This window comes from Chlorocebus sabaeus, chromosome X, assembly GCF_047675955.1.
Source record: "Chlorocebus sabaeus isolate Y175 chromosome X, mChlSab1.0.hap1, whole genome shotgun sequence".
NCBI lineage: Eukaryota > Metazoa > Chordata > Mammalia > Primates > Cercopithecidae > Chlorocebus > Chlorocebus sabaeus.
In genome coordinates this window covers 128,074,480-128,096,434 of record NC_132933.1, presented here as the reverse complement: position 1 = coordinate 128,096,434, position 21,955 = coordinate 128,074,480, and the positions used below count along the sequence as shown (strand labels likewise).

General features: G+C 38.3%; 1 protein-coding gene and 1 non-coding gene across 2 annotated transcripts in view; both read left to right on the top strand.

Moving 5' to 3' along the window:
- Nucleotides 1-21,955, top strand: part of POLA1 (DNA polymerase alpha 1, catalytic subunit) — a 305,080-nt gene that overhangs the window by 46,878 nt on the left and 236,247 nt on the right. Inside the window, 5 exon segments of the mRNA XM_073013830.1 lie at nucleotides 338-457; nucleotides 1,572-1,671; nucleotides 3,759-3,883; nucleotides 6,646-6,795; nucleotides 7,206-7,328. Coding sequence (XP_072869931.1) covers nucleotides 338-457; nucleotides 1,572-1,671; nucleotides 3,759-3,883; nucleotides 6,646-6,795; nucleotides 7,206-7,328 — 618 coding nt within the window.
- On the top strand, nucleotides 2,787-2,916 carry LOC119620039 (small Cajal body-specific RNA 24). Its single transcript, XR_005236435.1, has one exon.

The window sequence follows — 21,955 nt, the reverse complement described above, 5'->3', positions numbered from 1 at the left end:
GAACTGGTTGGGAGAAGGGGAGGAATGCCAGGTGCAGCGTGTTGAAATTGGGGCGAACATACGGATCATCTCTCTAACATCTGGATGTGTCTGTTTAGTGGAATGGTCCATTTGGGAGTAAATAAATAGCCAAGTTGTCAATATTTTAAGCTGTCTTTGTCTCCTTTAACTGTAATGCTTAAAGAAAACGTTAGGAATAATTTAGTACCTTTTTTAAAAAACAGCCCGTTATTAGGAATAGTTTTAAAGGAGGTGCTGTGACTAAACTTACTGACAAAGTTGCTTTTGTTAGTTGTGGTTTTGAGCTCAAATTTAAAAAATAAATTCCATTTAATAGTCCAGGACGCTGATGGGTGGACGATCCGAGCGTAACGAGTTCTTGTTGCTTCATGCATTTTACGAAAACAACTATATTGTGCCTGACAAGCAGATTTTCAGAAAGCCTCAGCAAAAACTGGTGGGTCCAAAACTGTGTAGTATTTTGTTTTCTCTTACCCCCTCCCTTTTTAATACCTATTTACCCCCCCCCCTTTTTTAATACTTAGATAGCCTTTTTTTCTGTGATAACATCTGCTTTTAAAATAGCTAATCCCTTGTGTACTGTAAAAACCGTGTCAAGTTTATTCCCTTGTTTTTGTGTGGTCATTTCCTTTTCCACTTTGTAAAAGGAAAATGCACTTTGTGCAGGCAAAATTATTTGTGAAATATGAAATTCTTTGAGGGAAGCATTAGACCTCTCTGATGGGTGACCATACACGGAATGTGTTCTGGCACCTTAGCCCTATCCAAAGATAAATGCCAGTTAAACTTTTTATTTTCTTAAACCCTATGAGCCTTTATTTTTCTGTTGCATTTTTCTGTACTAGTATGACCAAGGTCACCCACAGTCAGGTTTCTGAAGTAGCCTCCATCACTTTGGAACTAAAACTTAGTTTAGCTACTGTTTTATTAGCACTGATATTAATTAATTCAGAAATGGGAATTGAATGTTAAAATTTGATTCAGGTTCTCATATTTGCTTGTTTTTTAGTGTACATTATCAAAATTGGTATAGGGAATATTCATTTAGAGGACCTTAACTTCTGCTGAGGTATTGAATGTTGGCCAGTAAAAAACTACTTAGGAATGGATTTTCAGTATATGGATGTACTTATTTTATGGTGTCCATATTAATAATAGGGATAATGATAATGTCTACATGAAGCATTTTATGTTTTTACATCATGGATATTAGAGTAGTGATTTTAAGAGGGCTGTTTTATAATCTCAAATTTTGTATAATATGAAAAGTGGTATTTTTCGATATTCATTGATTTAAAAATATGAAATTCTGTAACATAAAGATAAAATTTTTGTATTTGTTAACTCAGGATGTAGTATTTGTTTAAGAAATTACTATGCTTGGAATTCATTTGGATTCATGAACATATTACAATAACTCTCTTTCCCAAAAGTTAGGACCAGTAACTGAAATGTCTGTTAGAACTAAGTCCTGCAATTGGAAAAGAGAGAATCATCAAAATTTTAAATTAGTTAATTAGTGGTGAAGCTATCTTTCCATTTGATATTAGGGAGATGAAGATGAAGAAATTGATGGAGATACCAATAAATATAAGAAAGGACGTAAGAAAGCAGCTTATGCTGGAGGCTTGGTTTTGGACCCCAAAGTTGGTAAGGCTGGGCAGTGAATTGGTTTTCTCCCAATATTAAGGAGTTTCTTAATGTGGATCTAGGCTTGAGAAACTAGAAGACCTGAATTATATCTTACAGGTCAGCAAATAGGTCTCATGACTTTTATCTTTCATTCATGTGAAAATCTTGGTTGCCAGTCACCTGACATAGACTTAATGTGAATTTTGTTATGCTGTGTTCCAATGAAATATTTATAGACATTGAGATTTAAATTTCTTATAGTTTTCATATGTCATGAAATATTGTTTTTTATTTTTTCCAGCCATTTAAAAATGTAAAAACCATACTTAAGCTCATGGATGGTACAAAAATAAGCAGTAGGTTGGATTTGGTCTGTAACCGTAGTTTGTCCAATAGATAGGTAGCTGTCCAGTACATAGGTAGCTGTTTGTCCTGACCAGTTCAGTTGACAGCAAAGTTAAAGAATACAGACAATAACCACCAAATTTAACTTTTAACAGAATACCTTTTCCCTATTGTCATGAATGGCAAAGATGTTTTGTGGTACACAGAGCTAGAAATAATCTTTAAAAAAATAAAAATAAAAAACTTTTTTTTTTTTTTTGGAGACAGAGTTTTACTCTGTTGCCGAGGCTGGAGTGCAGTGGTGTGATCTCTACTCACTTCAGCCTTCACCTCTTGGGTTCAAGCGATCCTCCTGCCTCAGCGTCCTAAGTCGCTGGGACTACAGGTGTGTGCCACCATACCCAGCTAATTTTTTGTATTAAAAAAAAACATTTCAACCATTCCCAAGTGTACAGTTCAGTAGTAGTGTTAAGAATATTCACATTGTTGTGAAGGAATTAATGTGAATTTTATCCAGTAAGTTAATTCTGAATAGGAGACATTTTTGACAAAAGTGATTTTATTATTAGTTATAATGAAATGGAGCACTAGTACTTGGTGTTATGTAGGTCTGGGTTTGAATTCAGTGTGATCTTGGACTGCCTGTTTAACCTCTGTAAGCTTCAGTTTCTTCTGTAAAATAGAGATAAGAGTAATATCTACCACACAGGGATTTAAGGATAAATTAGTATGATACTGGACACAGAATAAACTATCTTATGTGTTTGCAATTATTACTGTCTTAATAGTGGACATTTATTTTTATTCAGTTTCTTCTCAAGGTGAAGATAACTCTTTGTAAATGTCCTACAGAAATATAGTAGCTTTCTGTTCATCCTTTGCAAGTAAAAAGGGTGGGTCGTTCCACTACTGACATTTATATATATGTGTCTCTTGTTTGATTTTAGCTCAGTTTTTGTACAGGTAAATGTGCTGTCCATTTTATATTTTGAAGCTGTTGTAAAAGAATAAATTACTCGGCCAGGCATGGTGGCTCACACCTGTAATCCCAGCACTTTGGGAGGCTGAGTCAGGCAGATCACGAGGTCAGGAGATTGAGACCATCCTGGCCAACATGGTGAAACCCCATGTCTACTAAAATACAAAAAATTAGCCGGGCATGGTGGTGCATGCCTGTAGTCCCAGCTATTCGGGAGGCTGAGGCAGGGGAATCGCTTGAACCCGGGAGGCGGAGGTTGCAGTGAGCCGAGATTGCGCCACGGCACTCCATCCTGGAGACAGAGTGAGACTCCGTCTCAAATAAATAGATAAATAAACAAACAAACCACTCACTTGGTTTTATTTGGGGTGGGAGTGGGAGAGTAGGTAGGGGAATTCTTCAAAGAATTCTTGCTTTGAAGGAGAGTTGAACTTTTTTTTTTTTTAAATGGATGTGACACCTCTCAGATACCTGATTGGGAAGGTATTTGCTCATGATAATGGTGTGCTTTGGGGGCAGCTGGGGAAAGGACTGGTTGTAGCTGGTTCTAAAGAGAGACAGGATCTTTTTCTCCCTCTTCTTTTGTAATCTGGCTTTTCACTAATCCGCATTATTTTATAGAACAGTAGTTGATTCTTTTTTTCCCTTTTTGTCTGTCTCACAGCTCTGGATAGTGTATGTGGATAGTATATAGTTTCTAATATACTTATAGTGCTTTTAATGATGTTTTGACAATTCTGCTTTTCTTTAGACTTTTTATGACGTGGCTTTTTAATTTCAGGTTTTTATGATAAGTTCATTTTGCTTCTGGACTTCAACAGTCTATATCCTTCCATCATTCAGGAATTTAACATTTGTTTTACAACAGTACAAAGAGTTGCTTCAGAGGCACAGAAAGTTACAGAGGTTTGTATTTAACCTGGGACTCTTGAAATCGAGTTTAAAAGAATTGCTTAAAGAAGGAAGATCTGTGTCTTTTTAAAATAGTTTTATTGTGGTATTATTCATATACCAGATAATTCACCTGTTAAAAGTGTGTAGTTCAGTGGCTTTTAGTGTATTCCCAGAGTTTGCAGCCATCATCACAACTAGTTTTAGGATATTTTCATTATTCCCCAAATAAACCTTTTAGCTGTCACCTCCCTCAATCCCCTATCCCTTCCATCTCTAGGCAACTACTAATCTTTTTGCTTGTATAGATTTGTGTATTCTGGACATCTCATAAATAGAATCATACAATACATGGCCTTTCGGTATCTGGCTTATTTCACTTATAATGTTTTCAAGGTTCATCCATTTTGTAGAATGTACTAGTACTTTATTCGTTTGTGTTGCTGAATAATATTCCATTTTATATGCATGTGTGGTGTATGTGTAGGTGTATATACATATACAACATTTTGTTCTTTTTTGTAATTTTTTTAAATGCATGGCAGAAGATGTCTGGTTGCCCTCTAGCTCCTGAATTTATATGTCCTTTAGTTCTCACCACAAGCTTAGGACCTGTTTTTCAATCTCAATTTCATATTCCCAGAAGAGAGAATCCGATAGGTTTGCCTAGGTTGGTGAGCGCCCCAGGTCCCCGTTACCTGTGACCACAAGAGTAGGTTCACAGGGTACAAATCTGGCTGCTAAGGGTGGGCCTTTCTGTGGGACTAGTGGATACTTTTACAGAGAAGATACTGGGTAGACATCCCAAAAAGGTATGACTGCATTCAATTAATATTTGAGCTCTGCTCTGCTACTGTGCCAGCGTGGTGATAATTAATATTATTTAGCCTCTGCCCACCACCATTTTGCTTATTGGAGCTTTCCAGCTTGGATTCTGGATATATAATAGAATCATTTTGAGGCCAGGCGCGGTGGCTCACGCCTGTAGTCCCAGCACTGTGGGAGGCCGAGGCGGGTGGATCACGAGGTCAGGAGATCGAGACCATCCTGGGTAACACAGTGAAACCCTGTCTCTACTAAAAATACAAAAAATTAGCCGGGCGTGATGGTGGGCACCTGTAGTCCCAGCTACTCATGAGGCTGAGGCAGGAGAATGGCATGAGCCCAGGAGGCGGAGCTTGCAGTGAGCCCAGATCGCGCCATTGCACTCCAGCGTGGGCAACAGAGCGAGACTCCGTCTCAAAAAAAAAAAAAAAAAAAAAAAGAATCATTTTGGAGTTGGAAGGGACCTCAGAGGTCATCTAAGAAATACTATACATGTAGCAATTTATAGATCTGAATCATTTTCATGCATGGTACCTCAGGACAGTTAGGGTCACACAGGTAGTAGTTGTAGAGCTAGGAGTAGATTGTAAATTTCCTGACTCTACATCCTTTCAGTTTACTTTTTATCTGACTTTCATAGTTGCTGTAAATAAATTGGAATGTGTACCAGGATCTCTTTAATAGATTTACTATCATCATCTGTTATATTGGAAAACAATAGGTCCCTATTACTATTGTAAGAGCGTTCACTTGAAGATATTGATCTCTATAAAATCAGATGCTTTGTAAAGGCTAGGTTATCAAATGGCATTGACTTGATGTACTTTAAACCAAGAGGTTTATTTTTATTTCTGAACCTTTGAAAGGGCAAATGTGCCTGGCTTTTTTCTTTGTAGCTGTTAATAGAATTAATAGAGGCTTGAGAAAAATGGTCTAATGCTTCCCCTGCTTTTTCCTCCTGTAAATTTTAATATAAGAAGACTGCTGGTTGCTTTTCTGAAATGTTGCTATTCTTCTGTCGATTGCATAGCAATTTGTAGGTAAAAGGTACTACATAAATGTTAAGGGATATATATGTATTAGTTTTTAGAAATGTCATGGCCTATTTAAATGTGCTCCAAACTTTTTTTTTTTTTTTTTTTTGAGACGGAGTTTCACTCTTGTTGCCCAGGCTGGAGTGCAGTGTTGTGATTTTGGCTCACTGCAACCTCCGCCTCCCAGGTTCAAGCAATTCTCTTGCCTCAGCCTCCGGAGTAGCTGGGATTACAGGCATACGCCACCACGCCTAACTAATTTTGTATTTTTAGTAGAGATGGGGTTTTTCCATGTTGGTCAGGCTGGTCTTGAACTCCCAACCTCAGGTGATCCACCTGCCTCGGCCTCCCAAAGTGCTGAGATTATAGACGTCAGCCACTGCTCCTGGCTGCTCCGAACTCTTAAATTTGCTGATTTATTAGCTTTTTATTTTTGGTCTAGAGCGTTTACAATAATTGCTATGATTTCCATAGTTTTCAAATTCTATAGCATTTTGTTTGGTAGTAAAAATGATTTAAAATAGTAGTTTAGCTGCTGGTTATTTGTTTTTTTAATCCTGGAGGTGTTAGTGTTTGTATTTTAAAAACAATTTCACCAAACATATTGTTCTCCAGTCTTGTGGAAGAGAGATAGCATGTGTAAAAATGTATCCCTTTAAATGAAATCTAAATTTGTGTCTAACTACAGGGGTGGGAGATAGTGGGAATGACAGCCTAATATAATTGGGAAAGAAGAGGGCAATGGTGACCTGTTCTACAACTCTCTCAGCTCTTTCTTATACTACTCATGCATTGTTGACCTTATATAAGATAATAGCTTTTCAAAATGTGATCATGGGGGAAAGCTCCTGTAAAATATTACTGTAGAAATTTATTTCACAAAAGTTTGATTTGTGTGAAATTTGTTGTGTTTATCAGGATGGAGAACAAGAACAAATCCCTGAATTGCCAGATCCAAGCTTAGAAATGGGCATTTTGCCCAGAGAGATCCGGAAACTGGTAGAACGGAGAAAACAAGTCAAACAGCTAATGAAACAGCAAGACTTAAATCCAGACCTTATTCTTCAGGTATATCTTTTCACTAAGAAACATTTGAGTGACAGTCTCAGCTTTTACAGTTTGATTATTTATGAGTAAACAGGATGCTGTGCAAATGCAGGTACTTATTTTAAGTTTGTGGGTAGGTGACCATTTAAAAATACTAGAGTGCCTCAGAATGGAAGCCACCTTTGTTTACAAAGGTTGTATCTGAGCAAGATACCTCTAGCTCCTGGGAGCTTTGGAGTCTGTGTTTACTTGCTGCTTCTAGGAGGTTAGGGAATCATGGATCCAGGAGAATGGGTTGAGTATGTTAATTCTTTTTTATTCAGGGATATTGAGGGTTTCCCTTTTTATTGGAGATCTAGAAAGACATCTAATGTAATGCTTAAGCATCTGTAAATGTTGTTGTTTTGTCTTTTGTTCTGTGTGGCCTGCAGTATGACATTCGACAGAAGGCTTTGAAGCTCACAGCGAACAGTATGTATGGTTGCCTGGGATTTTCCTATAGCAGATTTTACGCCAAACCACTGGCTGCCTTGGTGACATACAAAGGAAGGGAGGTAAATGGCATAATAACATTCACATCTCTAGATATGAGAGTATTTTTAACTATACATGTTATAGTTTGGGAGAGTCAAGTTTATTACCTAGTTATACAGCATCAAATACAGTACCCCTCTCTTTGGATGACAGGTTTGAGACAAATAGGTGTTTAAATAAGGATTCATTAATTCGTGTGTGTGTGTGTGTGTGTGTGTGTGTGTGTGTGTGTGTGTATTATTGAACATCTACTACATGCCAGGCATTGTTCTAGGATAGAATAGGATAGGTTCTAGGATAGGTTCTCAGGATAGAACGTCAAGCAAGACATAAAAGATCCCTGTAATGAGGCTTACTTTCTACCCAGAATATGAGGGGTTTGGGGGTGGGGACGACATGGGTTGGGAATGTGGGGTGGAGAGAGGGTGGTTTGGGAAAACAGACTGTAAATAAGTAAATAAACATGTATAAGAAATAACTGAGAAAATATGATAAAAGTAAATGCTCTGTAGATAAAACAGGGTGGTGGGCTAGAGAATGTTTAGATGGCTAGTTTAGATTGGTCAGGGAAGGCTTTTTTGAGGAGGTGACATGAATGAGACCTAAATGACGTAAGAAAGCTTTTTTTTTTTTTTTGGCTGATGGATTAGCTTGGAGTGTGAGTGAAAGGTAGAAATCAGGAAGATAGCTAGTAGAGCCTTTTACTAAGATGGAGGAAACTGGGAAAGAAGGATTAAGAGTTCTGTCGTGGATGTGTTGCCTTTGGCATGAGTAGTAGATCTCCAGGCATAATAAGGAGGCCATTGGATGTATAAATCCAGAATTCCAGGAATATGTCAAGACAGGATTTATGGATTGAGAGTTACTGGCTTTAATAAGATGGTCCAGATACCAAATAGAATTTAGGTACCGTCACTTTATGAACACTGTAAGCTTCAACTGTTGTAGCCTTATGTGCGTGGGTTTTTCTTAATTTGTAAAAGAATAGTTATGCTGAATATTAAATTCCATTTAACTACCTGTCTATGGGTTTAAGACTATTTAGTCTTAAAGGAGGTAGGTAGTCGTCATGGGAAAAATGCTTATAATGGGGCGTCTGGACTCTGAATGCTCTAGAGCAGGGGTCGGCAAATGATGGCCATTGGGCCAGGTGCGGTCTGCCATCTATTTTTGTAAATAATATTCTATTGGAACAGAGCTAAGCTCATTTATTTATGTATCATCTGTGGCTGCTTTTGTGTTATGAGAGCAGAGCCGAGTAGAAAAGATAGAGGCTCATATGGCCCGCAAAGCCTGATATATTTACTCTCTGGTCTTTTTTAGAAAAAAAGTTTGCTGACCCCTGCTTTAGAGTTTAGACCAGCTCTGTCCAGTAGAACTTTATGATGTTGAAAATGTTCTCCATCTGCACTATCCGGTGCTGTAGTCTCTAGCCACAAGTGGCCAGTGAGCACTTGGTATCTGGCTAGTGCCACCTGGCTGAGGAACTGGATTTTTAGATTGCTTTAATTATAATTAAAATGAATTTAAACTTAAATAGACAAATGTAGCTAGTGGCTACTGTGTTGGACAGTGCAGATCTAACTGGTATGTGAAATAAACGTCAGGATGTTCAGAATCACTCTTCTGTTGGCAACCCTATCTCAAAGATTTGGCTCAGGGCACAGTGAGGAAGAGCAAAACATGTATTGAACACCAGTGATGTGATAGAAGCTTTCTTATGCATTATTTCACTGAAATTACATAAGAATCCTTTGAAATAGATAATAATGTTCTCATTTTTTAGATGAGGAAGTTAAAACTCAAAGAGATAAAGTATAACAAGTGGCTATTTTGAATGTAAATCCTTTTAGTACAGTAGGGTTGTCTCTTCCATCTCAAGATGTCTTTTATGACTGTGGTTCCGCTTTATATTCTACCTCTTATTACAGGAAGATCATTATTTTTGGTACCCATCTCAAGACACAGGCCTTTTTTATGTGAGAAAGATATAGATGTTTTAGGGGCTAGCTGAAGTGAGGGAAGGGAAGGATGTTTTCAGTTTCTTAAGCTAAGTTTACTTTAAAATTATTTAAATTTTGTTTCTTTACATGTATCCAGTGGCTTCTGATGGAATACCATCTTATTTTTGTATTAGGAAATGCACTCACTATGCCCCAACTGGGTGATAATACATGGGTTGACTATTGAGATTGGATCAAGGTTACTCTTAAGTTTCTCACGAGAGGCAATAGTTGACAATTTACTCCCTTGGAGAGTGCCTCTTGCTGTTGGGAAATCCCTGTTGTTACATTTTCTGCATTGGCTTAGAAATCCACAAGCTTAAAAGGGCACTGTTGATAATGATAAGCCCCAAATTTGTCCAATGATCTCCCCCACTCTCCTAATCCATTGTATTTTGAGGGCAATGGTTTTCTTTAGCTGGATTTTTAATAGGGAGTTTAAACACAATTTTTATTTTTCTGTTAAATAAAATAATAACAAATCTTTAATAAATGAACTATAAAAAAACCCTGTTCTCTACACTAAAAAAAAAAAAGAATTTCAGACAAATCTAGAACTACTTGTATGTGATTTAAATTCTTGGTTTCTGCTTTCCTCTTTTCTCTTTACCCTTTGCTTTTTCCCTCAAATAAGGATAAATAAAGCTCTGGAAAGTAGGCCTTTAAAGTAATATGAAGCTACTGAGAAATAATAATTATGCAGTTTCTCCCAGGAAATCTTATTCTAGAAGAAGATCCAAAGTCACTTACAAATATTATTTCCTAACATAAAAATGATTGTTTAAGTATTGGAGATAATTATTAGCACTGGTGGATGAAAGTAGTCTATGCGATCATCTTTCTTTGGTTTCTTTTAATTGTTAAAGAGGTAGCAGGAGTGAAGTGAAAATGAGAGCCAGTGTGCTGAGATTACCTTTGTAACTTATTAAACTAGTATTTTTTGTGACAAGATAGAGTGGGCAGAATAATACAGTAAGCTGCAGATCTTAAAAGTTCATTGCTTTTAAAGTCCTTGTGGGATAAATTAGATTAAGGTTCAAGTGGAAATTAATGAGAAGGAAACCTGGTAGCATGCTATTGCAAAAGATTATAAAATTTTGCATTTGGATGTGGATTAAATACACAGCCTTGGGAGGCCTTGAAGCCCCCCTTTCCTTTTTATTTTTAAGTCTATTTTGTGTTTGCTCAGTTTTGTTGGAATCGTGCAGGTTTGGCTCTAGCGACCTAATAATTTCTGTAATCAAATGTATTATGGCTGCTAGAATACTCAGAGTAATTACTAATTGTACTTTTTAAAACAGGTGCATAATAAAAGTGCTAGTAGTTGTGTCAGATGGGCATCAATATTGTGTTTTCACAGGTGTGATCTTTCACACTTAAACTCTTCCATGATTTTGAATTGCTCGGTGGTAGAGGAATGAGCTAATGGGTAAGGAATTGTATGAGGGATCTCACAGTGTGTACGTTATTTAAAAGTAATGAAGTCACTGTTTCAGAGAAGTACTCTGTGAATCTATAGAAATACCATCTGTATTTGTGTTTGTTCTCAGTGCGTGTGTAGAGAGGCATAAAAAAGAAATTGGGCAAGCCTACAGCACTGAGTGGACATATATTTTTAAACCATGTAGAAAAGGGGTATCAGTTGTCAAATGTCTGACGTGGTAATTGAAGTGATTGTTCACTAGATGGCGATAGACACCCTGAGATCATTAATCAATTAAGGATTTTATTCTGTGAATAATAGTGAAGGCAATTTAATGAGTTAAATCTGTCCATATTTTAGACTTTTATTCATTTTGGAACTATTAAAGAAAATCTAAAACTGGCCCAAAGGATTGTAATACTCTAGTGTTTAATGATGATTTTTTAATCGTTAGTTATATTGATAGGAACAGTAATTTATAGCAAGTTAATTCTTTTATCAAGTAGCTAAATTCTGATTTCTGGCCATGGAGACGTGACGAATGACTCCCTCAGTCACAGTATCAGAAGCTAATCTAAAGGGAATTGGAAAGGATTTTGATATATAATTTTGCCTTTTTGAATTTTTTTTTATTGTGATTTATTTTATTTTATTTATTTATTATGTTTTTTTGAGACGGAGTCTCCCTCTGTTGCCCAGGCTGGAGTTCAGTGGCGCGATCTCGGCTCACTGCAAGCTCCGCCTCCCGGGTTCACGCCATTCTCCTGCTTTAGCCTCCCAAGTAGCTGGGACTACAGGCGCCCGCCACCACGCCCAGCTAATTTTTTGTATTTTTAGTAGAGATGAGATATCACCGTGTTAGCCCGGATGGTCTCGATCTCCTGACCTCGTGATCCACCCACCTCAGCCTCCCAAAGTGCTGGGATTACAGGCATGAGCCACCGCACCCGGCCTATTTTATTTTAAGAAACAGGGTCTCACTTTGTTGCCCAGGCTGGAGACCAGTGGTGTGATCATAGTTCACTGCAGCATTGAATTCCTGGACTCAGACAATCTTCTCACCTCAGCCTCCCTAGTAGCTACGACTACAGGCATATGCCACCATCCTTGGCAAATTTATTTTTATTTTTTGTAGAGATGGAATCTTGCTGTATTGCCCCGGCTGGTCTCCAACTCCTGGCCTCAAGGGATCCTCTCACCTTAGCTCCCAAAGCTGTAGGATTATAGGTGTGAGCCGCTGTGCCTGGCTTTATTGGGGAATTTAAAACTGACTATGTACTTTTAAGTATACTCATTGCATAACTTTAGTTTAATGGGAACATTTGTCTTGATGGAATAATTATTACTTATTGACATTGGTATTGTTTTATTTCTCTACTCTCTTGTTTCTGTGTTCTTGAGAAAACCATTTTTGGTCTGGATTTTTTATTGCATTTTAAAATGTATGCTCTGATGTTTAGGTATAGAGTCCATGCATTTTCTTTTTCCTACCTGATAGGCTGAAATGAGTCTTCGCCAGCCTGCTTGCCAGTTGGTCATAGACTGCCTGGTTTTTAGTTGTGTTTGGAGCTGGAATTTGTGCATTTTAAAAGTGTATCCAAATCATTAATGCAAACATTACAATCTTGGCAAGCCTTTCTGGGATTTTCTTGGTGATGTGGTAGCACCTATCAGGATCACTTGGGAATGGCACTAGGACAGAGGGCTCTAGCCTTTGTTGGTGTTGATAATGAAGGAGAATGAGTGACTATGAAGAATTTTACAATTAAATATTAAGGAAGTCTTTGATCTTTACCTGTAAATAAGCAAAAATTTCACTTTTGCAATCTTTTTTCCTTCCTTCCTTCCTTCCCTCCCTCCCTCCCTCCCTCCCTCCCTCCCTCCCTTCCTTCCTTCCCTTCCTTCCTTCATTCTTTCTCTCTCTCTCTCTCTTTCTTTCTTTTCTTTCTTTCAGGGGAGTGGGCTGAGTTTTGCTCTTGTTGCCTAGACTGGAGTGTAATGGTACGATCTCAGTTCACCACAGCCTCCACCTCCCAGGTTCAAGCGTTTCTCCTGCATCGGCCTCCCAAGGAGCTGGGATTACAGGCATGTGCCACCACGCTTGGCTAATTTTGCATTTTTGATAGAGACGGGGTTTCTCTGTGTTGGTCAGGCTGGTCTTGAACTCCTGACCTCAGGTGATCTGCCTGCCTCAGCCTCCCAAAGTGCTGGGATTACAGGCATGAGCCACCGCACCCTGCCGTGATCTCTTTTCTTAATAGCCTAGTTTTCTTTAAAAAATTAAAAGCAATAAAATATTATAGAGACAACTAAAGATCGTTTCCTCCCCATCCTCTCTCATTTCTTTTTCTTTTTCGGAGGTAACTTGCCCAGAGTTGGTTTTGTCATTCTTGCCCATGGGTTGTTCTTTTTTGCTTCTACAACATGTGTATATACATGTGGTGCGTTAGAAGTTTTTACCATGTATGTGTCATGCTATACATGTTCTTTTGCAGTTTAAAAAAGTAGGAGAAACACTCTGCTCTGTATGCCACATTTTAAGTATATTCATCTTGATACGTTTTTAGATTTGATTCATTCATGTTAACTATTGTATAATATTTCGATGAATAAATATAGCACAGTGCATTTTAAAATTCTCCCATCATCCATATCTTTAGGTTTCCAAGTTTTCATTTTTCTTAATTATTTGCTGTTATAAACAGTGCTATAGTAGACAACGCCACGTTTGTGAGAGTTTCTCTGGTATATTTCTAGGAGTGGAATTTGTATAACATCCACAGCAGTATATGAGGTTTTATTGATAAGAGCAACCATTTAATTTATGACAGCAAGCTCATTTTTAAAAATCAAGTAGCTAAATTCGTATGTCTGGCTGGAGCCACAATACATAACTCCCTCAGTCACAGTATCAGAGGCTAATCTTAAGAGAATTGGAAATGATTTTGATATACAATTTTGCTTCTTTGAATTTTTGTTTAGTTCTCTGTTGAGACATTCTAAACTTAATATATACTTAGAGTTGTTGCATAATCCTTGATATTCCACATCCTTGCAGCACTTGTTATCTGAGTTTTTATTTTTTGGCTAGTCTTATGAGTATGAAAGGGTATGTCATTGTGATTTTAATTTACATTTTAAAGTTGGGCAGCTTTTCATGTGTTTATTAACTCTTCCGTTTTCTTGTCTGAATAGGATATAGATGTTCTGTTTTGTTGGATTGTACGTCTCTTAGTGTTCTTAGGTATTATAAAAGCTACTCCTCATTTTGTCATTTGTGCTGCAGATACCGCTTTCAGTCTGTGGCTTGTCCTTTATTTGTAGTCTTTCATTATGCAGAAGTTTCTAATTTTAATGCCAGATATTTAATTTTTTCCTCTTTACACTATGTGGGTTTTTTCCCCACAAGAAATCTTTACCTCCTCTAGTGACGTAGACATTCTCCTTTGTTTTCTTCTAAAAGTTGCAAAGTTTGGCTTTCTTATTTAGGTCTTTAATCCTTCTAGAAATTATTTTTAGGAATGATACAAGTTAGCAATCTAATTGTACTTGTTTGCTTCCTTGTAGAGTTATTGAATTTGTTCTTCTATTCCAGGGGTTGGCAGACTTTGACCCATGGACTAACTCAATTGAAAACTGCCTGTTTTTATAAATTAAGTTTGATTGGGACACAGCTCTACGCATTTGTTTATGGCTGCATTTGTGCTACAACAGTAGAGTTGAGTAGTTGCCACAGATACTGAGTGAACTCCAAAGTCTAAAATATGTCCTATCTGGCCCTTTACAGAAAAAACTTGCCAACCCATGGTCTAAAAGATAGTCATGAGTAGTAGAAGAGTAACTCATATTTCCAACAGTAGCAGACATAGTCAGTGAAAATAGAGGAAATTACGCTAAAGGTGGTAAGGAAGGAAAACAATCTTTTGGACATATAAAAAATACAAAGTTTGGGCCAGGCGTGATGGCTCACGCCTGTAATCCCAGCGTTTTGGGAGGCTGAGGCGGGCGGATCACCTGAGGTCAGGAGTTCAAGATCAGCCTGGCCAACATGGTGAAACCCTGTCTCTACTAAAAATACAAAAAATTACCCGGGCTTGGTGGCAGGTGCCTGTAGTCCCAGCTACTCAGGAGGCTGAGGCAGGAGAACCGCTTGAACCTGGGAGGTGGAGGTTGCACTGAGCTGAGACTGCGCCACTGCACAACAGCCTGGGCAACAGAGCGAGACTCCATCTCAAAAAAAACAAAACAAACAAGCAAACAAACAAAAAGCAACATTTGAAGTTTTACTGATTCTTAGATTGTCATATGAGAACTTCCCTCAACCCAAGTAGAGTAAAGGGGAGGTCTGTGAATCCTCTGAAGTTGTATGTAATATTTTGTGTGTCTGTGCATATGTGTACTTTTTTGGAGGAGAGGATGCATAGCATTTAAGAGACTCAAAGGGGACCATGATGTGAAAAATATAAAGGACGCTGGTTCTTATATTTCATTTCTGGCCTCTTATGTAGCTAGAGGGGAAACTTTAGCCTTAAAAATGTATGCTTTTGTCACCTAAAACATGGCAGTGCGAATAATTTTCTTGCCAAACCAGACCCATTTAAACTGTGTGGGTGGTAGGAGGGAAGAGTTCTGTCTCCAGAATTTTTATAGCCACCATTAAGACTACTTTTAACTTCAGCTGACCTACCAACATTTTAATTTTTTTAAATATGAGAATTTCTTTGAAGGCTAATATGAAGGTTTAAATATATTTTGGTAGGTATATTTTGTTAAAAAAAGAAATATCCTTTGTTAGTGATCATGAATTACCTATCACTTTCAAAGCTGCTTACTTTATAAAATTTGAAGCCAGATAATTTTTTTATTTCGTTTCTATTGTCATATTTCAGGGATGTTTGGATTCTAAATTCCTTGCAGTTCTTCAGAACTGATAACACATACTATTCAGCTTTATTAATTCACATTCTACTCATTTAGAATTTGTGGTAATTCAGATGGAATGAGTTGAAATTCTTCTTTGTATAAATTAATAGTTATTTCAGAGCCTAGGTTCTTTTCATATACCATTAAATACAGGTTGAGTGTCCCTAATCTAAAAATCTGAAATGCTCCAAAATCTGAAACTTTTAAAGTGCCGCCATGATACACAAAGGAAATGCTCATTGGAGCATTTTGTATTTCAGAGTTTTGAGTTAGGGATGCTCGACCAGTATAGTGTAAATATTCCAAAATTCCAATTTCAAACACTGTGGTTCCAAGCGTTTCGGATACTCAGCCTGTACTATAGAAACAACTATCTACAGTTAAGTAAGTGGCATTTTATCTGCAGATCTTTTATATTGATGTACTAAGGAACAATTTGTTTACTTGTCCATTTGTCTGCATTCTTTCAAAAATTGATTAAAGTAATGTTGATACTTTCAAATAAAGGTGAAAAAAGGAAGCTGTTAGACTTTCAATAATTTGAGAGAAATTCGACGATAAAAATTCAAGAATATGGGATAATTCATGCTTATATATGCTTGCATTATAATAAACAATATATACTTATATGAAAAATATATGGTAAGCATATAATATATGTTATATATAATCTATTATAACAGTGTTGCATTTATAGAGACTAAATAAGTGGGTTACACTTAGGCTTGATTTTAATTACTCTATATGATTGAAAATACTGAGTATTTCTTTCAAAATGGCTAAGATGTTAGACTTGAGACGAATTCAGAATAACCTTATTCTTCTTTCTTAATAGTTGGAAACTAGCATCTCCAAGTTGCATGGATATTGGCCTCTGTGTGCCTTTTGGGTTTTTGGACATTGAAAGGTACAGGTTTAGGAGGACACAAGCCAGTTGGTGTAAGAGACAGCTGGGAAGAGAAAGACTAGGTCAAATCTTGCCTGGGGTCTGTGAGTGTAAGAAGAAGTCTCCATCAAGGAGACCATTTAGGTATCTTCTTGTTTATCCCCCCCCCCTTTTTTTTTTTGAGACGGAGTCTCGCACTGTCGCACTGGAGTGCAGTGGCGCCATCTCGGCTCACTGCAAGCTCTGCCTCCCGGGTTCACGCTATTCTCCTGCCTCAGCCTCCCGAGTAGCTGGGACTACAGGCTCCTGCCACCATGCCCGGCTAATTTTTTTGTATTTTTAGTAGAGGCAGAGTTTCACCGTGTTAGCCAGAATGGTCTCAATCTCCTCGGCCTCCCAAAGTGCTGGGATTACAGGCGTGAGCCACTGTGCCTGTTCTGCATTTGCTGAAGTTTTTGAGTGGTTGCCACATCTTAGTTTTACCTGCGCTTTAAGGAATCCAGGCATGGGCACCCGCACCCCTCTCCTACACAAACATTATACTAGTAAGTATCAAAGGTATAAAATATGGTCCTGGGATTGTGAGTTGGCCTCTCCAGTCTTGCTGAATCTTCAGTCAATACTAATCTTTGAAATTCCAGGGTCTTTCATCAAGGAAGACAGAATTTCCTTATTCTTAATCCAAATTTGTGCTTTTTTCCACCCATATGTTGGATTTCTTATTACTAGATTTTTCAAATGGGTCCGCATAAACTAGTATCAATACTTAAAAATTTTGTATTAACACAAAGCAAAAGTCTGCAGCCTCAAATTATTTATTCTCCAACCTCTACTTCAGTTTGTCAGGGAGTACATTTCGGATGTTTTTTTGTTCTACCTAGCCCTAAGCCCTGTGCTCTACGTAGTGGATGTTTATTTGCCTTACCCCTGGGATCACACTCACTTAGTAGTTTCTGTGGTTATAGATGGGTAGATAGGGAAGTGGTATATATATATATTTTTTTTTTGGTTGAATTTTTTTTTTTTTTTTAAAGAAGGTCTTGATATTTAAGCCTATTTTGAATTTATAAGAATGGCCAGGATACTCAAACAAGAAAAAGGGTAATTCCTACATTTGTAGTAGGAACCTGGGGACTTTTATCTGAAAAGACAGGGACAGAGTATTTTTGCCTTGTAATTTTGCCTTTTTAATTACTGAAACCACTGGGAATGTGGCTGAGGATGAGAAGATAAATGCTGTTAAGACTGACCTTGTGTCAGCACCACTGATCTCTGCTGAGATAAATTAAGTTTCATTACTTTGACTAGAATCACATAAATTGAGTCCTGAAAATCTTTTTCTTCCCCACACCTCACCAGAATGAGTGACTTTGTTAACCCAAATTCATTCCACTTTTCTACGTATGTGAAAATTTTAAATAAACCTATTTTGGTATCTATTTCTTTTTCACAAGCCGCGTGTTATTTGACAGGTGTTCTAAAGCTCCTTGCTTTGGCAGTGAACCAAGATGACAGAGCAGTAATGATTTAGAAAGTGCCATTCCCTCCTTGTTAAGCGATAAAAAGAAAAGTGTGAAGTTATTAACCACTATTCACCAGTGGCATAGAAATTGGTATAAGGTTTAATTGTCTGGTTCTACAGTTGGGCTGCGTAGGCAATTTCCTGGATAGTGCTTTTCTTAAGGAAAGGGAAGAATAATCATATAACTTCACTTTTTTCTCCCATATAATTTTTTTTCCATCTTTTCACAAATTGCAGATAGATGGATTGGAGAGAAAGGATCACTAGAAAACCAAAATATTGACCTCATAGGCTTTCCCTTTCCTCATCTGCCCAGGTATAGATTTATGGGTGACATGGCAGCACTCAGCAACATTGCAAATTTCCCACCCCCCAAATGAATCAGATGCTCAAGTGCTTGAATCTGATGGTGTACAGGATGTTACCACACTGTCTCCTTACGTTAGCCATGCTGAGTCTATTTATTGCTAATTGGAAAAACCTACTTTTGGCAGCCTCGGCTGCATGGTGGCTTAATAGCATACCCGTCACAACAGTGTGGTCAGGCCCATTAAAGACACATCCCTGTCAAATTTAAAAAAACAAAACAAGTTCATTGGGCTTGTTATGGCTCAGGACCAACTGACCGAGGGAAGACTAATAGAATTAGTACCTTCTGTTTGTGTGTCATCATTTCAGTGGGCAGCATGAGCCTGTGTCAATTTGCCAGATCATAAATACTGTGTTAAATTACAGTGAGCTGAGTTTGGTAAGTTGTGGGAGTTTTGGAAGGTGGGGAGAAGAATAGTTTTATGTATGTGTGTATGTGTGAAGAAGCCGTTTGATTTTCAGCCAGGCATTCCTGAGCCCTGTGGTCATGGTTTTAGAGATCTTATACCTACTTTGAAATTTAGTACCAGCGTCAGATTGTGCAGCTGTCCTTGTTTCCTTTTTATTATTTATTTTGTGGTTGAATTGGCTTGTATCCCTTTTAAACTTGAATGCATGAGTCTCAACATTTAAAAAATTTCTTTGAAAATTTGGTTTTAAAAAGCAATATGAAATAGAATGTAGCTGAAAAGTGAATTTTTACTTGCATTTTTAAAAGAGCAACAAAGCCTGAGTGATTTCCAGAAATGTCATCTTTGGAATTCTTCTAATTACTAATTCTTATTTATAGGCTTGGGTTTGGTTTTGTATTAGCTGTTTTTATTGGCTTTGTTGTTTTACATTTGACAAAAGATTTGCTGTTTTAAGGCTAGTGATGAGATTTATTTGTTTATATATTTATTTATTTTGCCTTAGGTCTAAGAGTTGAGCAGGGATGGGAGTGGAACAAAGATACAAGGTTTCTTTTATGATTTGGTGTGTCAGACACTTGGCTATATTTGTTTTATGGGTTTTTCATCGCTGCTAACTTAACCACAGACTACATTTTCAGCCCTGTGCAGGAGGGTGGTGTGCCTTCCGCAGGCAGGGAGGAGGAGGGTTGAGGGTTGGTGGCTTGGAGAAAGGAATAAGCTCATGGGCTATTAATAATGTACATTGTTCTTGAGGCCACATGTAACATTTCTGAGTCCTGACCAACAGGGTAGGGTGCGTGTTCTATTTACGTTGGACTGCATGGCATGATGTGATGGATAGCTGATAATATAATCACAGGAAAAATCCGGGTATTTCTTCTTTAATGATGTCCTGATAGGGCAGAAAAAAATAATTTGTCTTCAGAAGATTGGCTTAGAGTGGCTGAATATATTTAATTCAATTACTGGTTCTTGCCTCATAGCCAGGAATTCTTTGAGTGATATTTGCTGAGTGTGTACATGGAGGGAAATGGAGACAAATGACATTGCTTGTGACCCACTGGCTTGAGAGGAAAGCCTTCAGTAATGATTCCAGTAAAACTAGAGCTAGAGCTTGAGAAGCTAAACTTGTGATTACTTACTAGTAAACAAGAGAAAGGATCTGTTGTAGGTGCAAAAATCTTACCAAAATGCCTGAGTATTCACTGGAGAAAGCCCTGGACTGTACACAAAGGGTGCTCAACCACTTGTTTACTTTTTGTGGCTTTGAGCAAGTCATCCATTCTGCCTCTGGTTTTTCACTTGTCAGAGGGGTGCTAGATGATGATAATTACTGCTCAGTGGGCTTCAGTTACAAAGCACCTTTGCATAGAGTAGCCATTTACTATTGTTTCTCAAAACAACCCAGGGGAAGCATTCATGCAAGGCTCTGGGCGCCTAGCAGGTGTCAGGCATGCCACGTGGTGCTGGTGTTGGGGGGACAGTGGTAAACTTAAGTATTCAAGGACCTTGTCTTCATGGAGTTTTCAGTCCAGTAGGTGAGAGTTGTTAATCAAATGGTCAATGAATAATTGTCATTCTGAAAAAAATAAGTACTAAGAAAAGGCATATGAATTTCTGAGTCTTGATAGCAAAGGCCCTTGACCCAGTCTGAAAAGTCAAAATTGTCCTGATCCTTTGGTACTTAAGCTGAGATCTAGAAAGTGTGGGCTGGAGTTAACTAGGTAAAGAGTTGGAAGAATAAGCATTCTAGAGTGAGGGCTAGCAGGTGCAGAGGTCCTGTGGTGGTTGGAAGCATTATGTGGCCAGGACACTGAGAAGGCTGAGGTAGCTGAAGTATAGAAAGGAAAGGGAGAGTGATAGGAGGCGAGGCCGGAGAGGTAATCAAGGTCACACCATATGGGCTTTGCAGGCCATGTTGACCAAGGGACAGATGTTAATAGTTGTTTTGTTTTTTTTTTTTCAAGACAGAGTCTCGCTCTGTCTCCCAGACTGGAGTACAGTGGCGTGATCTTGGCTCACTGCAATCTCTGCCTCCCGTGTTCAAGTGACTTTCCTGCCTCAGCCTCCCAAGTAGCTGGGACTACAGGTGTGCACCACCACTCCGGCTCATTTTTGTATTTTTAGTAGAGTCGGGGTTTCACCATGTTGGCCAGGCTGATCTCGAACTCAAATGATCCACCCACCTCGGCCTCCCAAAGTGCTGGGATTACAGGTGTAAGCCACTGCACCCAGCCAGATGTTAATAGGTTTTATATGTTGGGGGAGATTGGCTCACATTGCCATTTTGAGAAGATCACTCTGCCTGAGTGAGTTGGAGGGGCCAGAGTGGATGAGGGGAAACTGATTAACAGGCTATTATTAGAATAGTATTCCAGGCAAGTGATGGTGGTAGCTTGACTGGTGTGATGGCAGTCAGTGGAGGGAGGAGGACCCAGATATGAGAGAGATTTAAGAGAAAAAATATCAGTAAAACTGGGTGGTAGATTGGACGTGGGGCTTAGGATGGGGAAGGTATCAAGGTCAACTCTTGGCTGACTTGAGTAGGAGGATGGATGGAGTACCTTTCACTGAGATGAAGAGCACTGGAAGATGACCAGGTTTGCAGCAGAAGGAGGGAAAGATGAACAGTTTGATCTTAGACATGTAAATTTTGAGGTTGCAGGATATAAACTGGGGAGTCATTGGTTTATAGTCATTGTTAAATGAAGCCATGGACCTGGATGAGATTACTTTGGGAGAGAGGAGAGAGTGGAAAGAGAAGTGGGTGTAGGACTCAGTCTTAAGGAACCCCAGCATTTAATGACTTGGTAGAGGAGGACGGGCTTTAAAAAGTAGACCGTGAAAGAGCAGCCAGAGAAGAAGAGGTGGGAACACATGGTATTGTGAAACCAGTGAAGAGCATTTCAGGGAAGTCGTAGGCAACTGTCAGGAAGAGACATTGATGATAGTTTTGAAAAATTTCCATTGAATTTTGGGATATGGAGGTGATCTTTGATTTTAGTTGGTGCTGTTTGAGTGCAGTAATGGTGGTCAGGCTGATTTGCTATAGGAAGATACTGTAATTATCCACAGTTTATAGATGAAGAATCTGAGGCACAAGGAAGT